This window comes from Anguilla anguilla, chromosome 3 (genome assembly GCF_013347855.1).
Source record: "Anguilla anguilla isolate fAngAng1 chromosome 3, fAngAng1.pri, whole genome shotgun sequence".
Classification (NCBI taxonomy): Eukaryota; Metazoa; Chordata; class Actinopteri; order Anguilliformes; family Anguillidae; genus Anguilla; species Anguilla anguilla.
In genome coordinates, this window is record NC_049203.1 from 14,272,080 (window position 1) to 14,280,190 (window position 8,111).

At 43.8% G+C, this 8,111-nt stretch overlaps 2 protein-coding genes across 2 annotated transcripts in view; both read right to left on the minus strand.

Annotated features, from left to right (window-relative positions):
- The window catches only part of n4bp3 (NEDD4 binding protein 3), a 36,484-nt gene extending 35,934 nt beyond the window's left edge, over positions 1–550 (minus strand). The window contains exon 1 of the mRNA XM_035411864.1: positions 358–550. The gene's annotated coding sequence lies outside the window, so the exon portion shown is untranslated. The remainder of the gene's footprint in view (positions 1–357) is intronic.
- Positions 551–1,881: 1,331 nt separating this feature from the next.
- On the minus strand, positions 1,882–8,111 carry LOC118223977 (platelet-derived growth factor receptor-like protein). Its single transcript, XM_035411103.1, has 6 exons — positions 8,018–8,111; positions 6,894–7,170; positions 5,816–5,967; positions 4,506–4,799; positions 3,569–3,708; positions 1,882–3,308 (listed from the first exon to the last, which is right to left on the minus strand). Exons 1-6 carry the CDS (start codon positions 8,073–8,075, stop codon positions 3,087–3,089), a joined length of 1,143 nt encoding a protein of 380 aa, XP_035266994.1. The 5' UTR covers positions 8,076–8,111; the 3' UTR covers positions 1,882–3,086.

Below are 8,111 nucleotides of genomic sequence, written 5' to 3' on the forward strand. Positions count from 1 at the left end.
CTGATGTTACCAAACAACACCATTCGCAGCATCGCATCATCTAACTTACCAAGACGTAGACCTGGCTGTTCTGAACTAGCTGCGTTTTAAACCCACCTGACTGTAGTGGAGTATAAACGATTCCAGCGAAGTTATTATATTTAGTTTACTTCCTTGTGCCAGAATAAAATTAAAAAGCAATATATGAAAATAACTTATGACATGTAAGAAACTTGACCACAAAGCTCCAATCAAGTATCGCTAACATCCACGCCAAGGTGCGAGCTCGAGGGAAAGTGTTGCATCTTGCTAGCGTCGTCGCTAGCTCCTTTTAAAGTATTTCACCAATAACTGTATGAAGAGCAAAGCAGTCCTTACCATGTCCCGAATGTAGATTCACACACGAAAGAAAATTTCAGTTCTTGGATTGCAGCGAACAAATGCAGGAATGTATTCCTGGTTCAAATCAGTATACGACTTCGCCGATGTGACTATCAAATCTTGCAGCACCGCACTGCCGTTCTGCACCTTTTTCCCTCTCTGAGATTTGAACTGTGGACAATGCAGCGCAATCCTCAACCCATACGCATTCCCTCGCAACGGATTTGGTACCGAGTGTACCTCAACAGCGCCATCAAACGGAATGACAGCTGTGCAACCGATGGACCTGGCGAAGTTGCAGAATGCACCTATTTATGTTTGTCAGTTTAATTTCCTGAAATAAACAGAATCAACCCGACAATATATACACATTTTATGTATTTCTTAACTTGCAGGCATATGACTGTGCATTCATCCAGGCAATTTAGATAATAACAAACATCCCGTGCCGGTGATGAGCTACCAGTGAAAAATCGATTGGAAGCATGCCAATTAGCATGGCAGACATACAATAATTTCATTGCTGGCCACTGCAGACAATGCTAACAATGTACTTTCCCAAAGACAGCAACAGTAAGCTTACTGCTATGATGCTTCTCCATAAAATCCCCATCTCGCAGACAGATCTGTGACTGATTTACATTTTTAAAAATACCGCCTGAAATCTTGAGAAGCTTATGAATTATTTAAGAAGAGGAGCCACCGTCTGCTCCGGTGGGACCTGGTTGGGATTCTCATCCTCTTGCAATAGCCTATTAAAGGAAGCTCTTGGGGTGTAAAACGCACACGCTCATCCTGTTTTAACGACCTTGTCACACAGGCACTTAAGCCTCAAAGTGCAGTGCACATCATGCCATGTACAGATGGAATTGGTAGCCCCTAGATTCGGGAGAAACACACTGTCCACTGGGTCTTTTCTGATGAACAGATTAGGAGGGCCAACCTCCAGTCCAAGGTTGGCTCGTCTAATCAAATGGTCGGCAGTACAAATGCACAGTATATCAGACATAACTCTGATTCGCTCTTTACCCGTCTATCGTGCAGCACCAGGCTTGTACAACTACCAATTTGTGGATGAAACTAATATCTTAGCAATAAAGCAATATACTGTTACCCACCAGTAGGCTACAAGCAAAGCTATCGCCAAACCACAAGCAACTGACGCAAAAAGTGTATGTGGAAGAATTTAGGAGAGGCACATTTTGTTTTTTTCCGCGTAATTCCTCTTAATAGCACTAGACTACTGGGCCCATTTCAATCCAAACGACTGACTTTTTTGAATACCTGCTTTGGCGGCACGTTCTTTTTGTCCGTTCTAGTGCCTCTAGCGGGAATATATTGTCATTGCAGTAACAAATAACATCGTAACACTTAGCGTAGGACATCACCGTTCGTGAGTCTTGGCTTATTTATGCTTGCAGACAAACTGAGCATAAGATTTTTTTTGACTAACTTCTAAAACATGCAAAACCAATTTGAGAGGTGAAAGAGCCGACTGTGATATCATTTAATAAAGTCACAACTTGCACTTGGTCACAAAGGTGACCATTCATCAATCTCTCAGTCACAACCAAAAACAGAAACAGACCAAAACTAGCCTATATAACATCATCAATGAATGTATCAACCCATGTGCTAAGTAAAATATAAAAACCAAACATAATCAACAATTCATAGTAGCCTACAGAATAGCTAAGTTCCCTAAGGTTTTGCACAGTTTTCTTGTCAAAGCATAATGCAGGCAACCACATTGTCTCACTGCTAGGACATTTCCTTGACTGAAAGGCCTTAGCTACTACTGTAATCATCCACTGTTCTGAGATAGCCTAAAAATAAAAAAGACTCTTTTAATTGGCATGTTTAAATGTCATGTCTGGAGAGAAGAGCTTGTTTTTCTGGCCTCATTCAGCCCTGTCCTGCAGTAGGTCAGACACCAAATTTAGATCACCACTATGACTCACAATTATTCCATACAATTTATGAAAAATGACAAAAAACCAGCATATTCACCAATTTAACTGGAACAAAGATGTTCTTGCAAAAAATACAAAGCCTGATCATCTATACTTTTCCATAATTACACAAAAAGGAAATTTCCATTCCTTTTCATTTGATCTGCAACCATAAAAATGAACTGCTTTGACAGGAGTCACGTGTGCTGTGTCCGAGTTCAAAAGTACATTTTAGTGGCAGGTTGTTTTTCAGAATGAGGGAGAGAGATACTCAGGTATAATATTATAGATAAGATTATTCTAAATACACATCGTTTTTCTTTTAAACACAAGGAGTGAACACTGTTGGATATAACTGTCTGAACTGCATTCACTGAGCAAATTAATACAAGGCATAAAATATGACTATGAAGTAGAAATATGAAGTAGAAATATGTAAAACCCAACAAAAAAAAAAAAACAACAACATATAATTAAGAAAAAACACAGGTATAAATGATCATATTACATGCTGAAGAATGGAACAGAATGGCTCTCATGCCTCAAGCCTCCCAGTCAGTGAAATTCACTGGCTTCTCCCTAACGTGTCTTTATTTTCTGTGCATCCTTTTGCAGTGCTTTTCTCCAGCGCAGCCCAAAGCCCTGAGCGCTGTGTGTGTGTGTGTGTGTGTGACAGAGAGAAAGATAGAGAGAGATAGAGAGTCCATGGGGGATTGTCTGTGTCCGTGGAAACCTCCAGTCCTGGATGAAGGTTGTAGGTGGTAGGGGCTGGTCTCAGGGCCTGCGGGAGCGAGGGGTGGCAGGTTGGGCCGGTAGCACTTTGACAGAAGTGGAGGCGGAGCGGGACCCCTCAAGGTTCTGGGCGGTGCAGGTGTAAGACCCCCCGTCCACCTCGCGGACCTCGTCCACCAGGAGAACGGTCTCAGACCGCTGCTGGCCCTGGCCACTGCCGCGCATGGGCCGCACGCTGTCCTCGGTGTACAGCGGCCTGCCAATCTGGAGCAAACCAAAGCAATACAGAACAGGGAAGGAGTAAACCAATGTAGACCTTACTGTAGGGGGAGGGGAAAATCAACAGCAAGCTTCCTGGGCTATGCTATAGTATGGTTCCTTTCTTGCTGACAATAATTTCCCCCACAGACAACAGTATCTGTTGTCAATGACATTACGTTTATTAGTCACTGTCATAAATGGGGTGATTAATAATTATGCTCATTACAGTCCCATGGTGTGGTTGCTGTGCTTATGGGGGTTACCTCTTGCCCGGGGTAATCCCAGGTGAACTCGATGGCCACGTTGGCTTCTCCCATCACAGAGCAGATGATCTGTAGGTTCTCACCTACACGGACAGACGTGGAGGAGGCCTGGATCACAGGGGAGGGAGGGGACGTGGGGTCTAAGGGGAAAGAAGAAGCAATAAAGTCACACCCATCTACACATAACTCTTTACAGAGGCCTACTGAGCAAGCCAGGCCTGCAGTTCATTCTGATACTGGCTTCTGTTGTCCTGTAATTGTAATCATTCTAAAATTAAGCTGTTGGCCTGAGGCAAATTGCAAAGATTCATGACTGCTTACATTGTTACCAGTGTTAGTTGCATGGGTAGGGCACTTGTGGGTAGGGTGTTTGGGCAGGTCACTCACGGTTGACATAGTCGGGTACTGTGCTGTAAGCTCACGTTTGACGTGGATGAAGATGCGTTTAGCTGCATGGACAGGACATATGGGTGGGGTGTGTAAGGATGTATTAGATTTACTCACAGGTGACGCATTTGAGGACTTAATTGTTTGACTCACAGCGGACATTCGTGAGGACTTATTTGGTCGATTCACAGTTGACGTAGATGAAGGCGTATTTGCTAGACTCATAGCTGTTGAATCATGAGTATGTATCCGATAGTCTCACAGTTGATGTAGAAGAGGACATATTTCATAGACACCCAGTTATGCAAATGCAGACGTATTTGCTAGACTCACAGTTTAAATTAATGTGGATGTATTTGGTCGACTCACAGTTGATGTAGAAGAGAATACAATTTAGTAGATTCACAGCTAATGTACATGAGGACATATTCGATAAACTCACAGTTGATGTGAATGAGGATGTATTTGCTCGACTCACAGTTGACATAGATGAGGATGTATTTCAAAGACTCACAGTTGACGTAAATGAGGACGTATTTGATAGACTCACAGTTGACGTAAATGAGGACGTATTTGACGGAGCTCTGCCGCAGCCTGCCGTGACTGGCCACGCAGTAGAGAGAGCCGGCGTGGTGGGGGCGTGGCCTGTGGATGGTGAAGCCCCTCTTCAGGTCGAAGGAGATCTCGGTCCCGTCCACTTTGAGCTCCTCCGGGGGGAACTCACGGTGCAGGGTCACTGTGGCCTGAGGGTTGGTGACCTGGCAGGGCAGCACCGTGGGGCGGTTGGTGCGCAGCTGAATCATTTCGTAATAATCCGACGAGGGCACGAACAGCTCCTGCGGGTCTGCAAGAACCAGGATGAGTCAGACCTGGGTCAAATACTTCATCAAATACTGTATTTCAAATATATGATTACAGACAACCGTAAATGAATAATCTCAAAATGTCAACAATAACCAGAACAAATTGTTTCTTTCATATGATTCCATTTTTTTGTTAGGAATATATTTTGCACACACCTAAATAATGAAATACTCTCCTGTTAAGAAAATATTAAAAACATATTTGATGCCGATATAGGCTCAGTACCTGTTACAGGCACCAGGGGGCAGTCTAGGAAAGACAGAGGAAGAGCTCTCTCTGTTCTTGCATGTGATTCATATGTCTAGAAACACAGCTCTGGGGTTCTGCTACGGAACAACACAACTTTTCTGTGACAAAACGTAGTGTTCTATTAAAAACAAAACGTAAAATCAATTATTGTTACAACATCACTATTCACTCTTTTGGCCTCTTTGGCTGGGGATCTCCTGGGAGTCACCAAACACAGCCACACAGATAAAGACAGGCACTGTACCAATCACCACTCTCATGCCAATGTACCAACTGTCTTTAATGTTTTGCTTTTTTGTACACATGCCCCCTAATGGTTACAGACACTGCTGCAACAAGCATACCATGTGGATCTCCAGAACCAGGGTTAGCCATCGCTATAATAGATAGTCCTCTAATGGAAAATACTTGTGAACCTTCAGGAGCATAACAAGGATCCAAATGAATTTGGTCTCAATTGTTTAAACAAGACCAGGTTAAAGCCTAGTATATGGCTGGACCTAACACACGTGATCCAGCCGACCAATGGTGTGACTTCATAACTCGGCCGACCAATGGTGTAACTTCATCACTCACTCAGTCACTCACTCAGTCAGTCACAGACATTCGCGTTTGTAGGGCTGGCCCCGCTGTTGCGGTCCAGCCAAAAAAAGAAAAAAGTTGTATATTTGGATTAAGTGCTACTGCCCTCTGCAGAGGGAAACCGAAATGCATTCTGAATCTTGGTGAAATTATGTAGGGCTTTACCGGGAAAGAAGACAAAGACCTTAACCGCACGCTCGTAGTCCTTCCGGCAGTCTTTCTCCTCACAATGCATGGGGTAGCAAGTGTACTCGCCCGTGTCCGCACCTGTAGCGTTGGACAGGATGAGCGCACCATACCGTGCATGCTGAACCGTCCTATGGGAGAGAAACAAATGAGAAATAAGAGAGACATTAGTAAGGAAAGAAGCAAGAAACTACAGAGAAATAAACAAGATACAGGTGAGAATCGGGCGCCAAACAGGCGAGTTACGTGGAACAAAATGTCAAGATTGCATGCTTTGGGTCATGGCATTTCATAACACAAGGATGAACAGTGACAGTCTTGCTAATATGTATCCTACGGAGGCCTGTCACAGAGCTGTTAGTTTTGTTTCATTCAAGGCTATTTCCGACATTGTTTCATCTATCTCAGTCAAGCCCAGTTCTTACATCCATGTCAGTCGAAGCTCATTTTGTTACATTTATTTTTGCTGATGATTTTATTCAGGACATCTTCAATACAGGATGCTTTTTCCTTACTCATGTAAATAGGTGCAATTCTATTGGTTGATGATAACATTATTGCTCTTGCACGTACGTATGGTACATTTGTGAACCATTGTTTCTAGCTCTCAACATTGCCCTATTGAAGGCTTACAGCTGAGATATATCTTTAAAAAATATTTTAGCAATATTTTTTTCCCCTAATGCCCATTGCTCTCCAAGAGTGGCTTAAATTTTTATTTTCTAGTTACCAGAGAAATAGTGGCCAAGCCCAAGGGTAGAACAGTAATGCCTCTTTAGGGATTTAAGCCTGCAACTTTCTAATTACAAAGCCCTGTTCCTTAATTCCCTGCTCCTGTTCCAAGCCCAACAATTGATTGTGCTAATTTACAAGAATTATTAATCAGGGTTGAGACTTGACATTTCAATTTAGCAAATCCAAGGAATTAATTGAAACATTAAATCATGCATTGAAAAATTCCCATGGATAATTAAGAGCATCGTTGAATTCATGACTCATGACTCCCAGCTGATGGGGTATCTGGTTTTCTGGGGCCTTCCTATTGTGGGGGTGTTACCTGAGCCGGCCCTCGTCCTCCTCCTGCAGGTAGTAGGGCACCGCCCACTGCACGGGTTTGCCCTTGCACCTGAGTTCCAGGGAACCCCCAGCTGGGACACTCAATGTGTCCCCCACCTTCCGGAACTTTCCTTTGTCTAGCACCTGTGTGAGGGTGACCTGGGAGGGCGGGGCTGGGGTGCCTCTGACTTTGGGTTTGGGTGTGACCGTTTTGGTCTTCTTCGGCTTCACTTTGGGCTTTTTGTCACCGGCGTCTTGGCCTTTCTTCTGACAGAGTCCTGCAAAGAACACATAGTGCTCAAATATACACACATTGCACATACACACGCCCACACACAGACAGGCCACACACACACACACGCCCACACACACACACAGCTAGAGCAGGTGTGCAATCCATCAGAGTATGCACTGTTGTGTGACACTGGGTGATGCTAGATAATGCCCTATGGGATACTTAACCACAGTTGGTACTGGTACTGGTATTGATTCAGTACCAGACTGTGGGACACATCCCCCCATTAGAACAGTGTCTTAAAGGATGATCCACACAGCACCCCCCTCTTTCAGATCTCCAAATCTTTTTGGGCCACAAAACCATTGGATGCCAGCCCCTCTCCAACCACCAGCCCCCCACGGTTCCCCCCCACCCTGTTTGAAATGAGACCTATGCCATTAACTTCTCCAACAGCTGTTGTAAAAAGAGCTTTTCTGGATGTTCTGTAGGTTTTACAAGAGTGACAAATATTCAAGAGAAATATCAGCAAAGCCCTCAAACACAGACCTGAAGTGAGAATACAATTTACATTTATTTATAAATTGGTTAAGTAGATCTCAAGTCACACAACATTATCGAAATGATGTGTCTGCATTTACAAATCATAAGGGAGCTCAGGTACACAAAGAAATAACCTCACACCAACTGCTGCTGTTTGATGGCATCAGTGCACATGTGTATATATCCCATGAGCACCACAAAGGAAATGAAGCAAATTTGGGCTTGCTCCCAGTGTGCAGTGTTTCTTTATGGTATAACAGCTCAGTCAGGCAAGAGAAAGAATCCTCTGAGCCGCTAACACACCGAAACAACATATCAAAATAACGGACGAATAAGCAGGAACTCACCAAATTCCAAGAGCAAAATGGTGAGGATGACGACTCTGAATGCCAACTTCCACTTCATCGCTGAAAAGTGGACGCTGCGCTACCTGTGAGTGTG

Bases quoted from the DNA above. Each gene is read 5' to 3' on its own strand.
- LOC118223977 (XM_035411103.1), bottom strand. From the start codon at position 8,075: ATGAAGTGGAAGTTGGCATTCAGAGTCGTCATCCTCACCATTTTGCTC. The intron at 5,968-6,893 runs GTAACACCCCCA...TCTCTCCCATAG, and splicing joins GAGGACGAGGGCCGGCTCAG to GACGGTTCAGCATGCACGGT. The intron at 3,309-3,568 runs GTAACCCCCATA...GGTTTGCTCCAG, and splicing joins GGGATTACCCCGGGCAAGAG to ATTGGCAGGCCGCTGTACAC.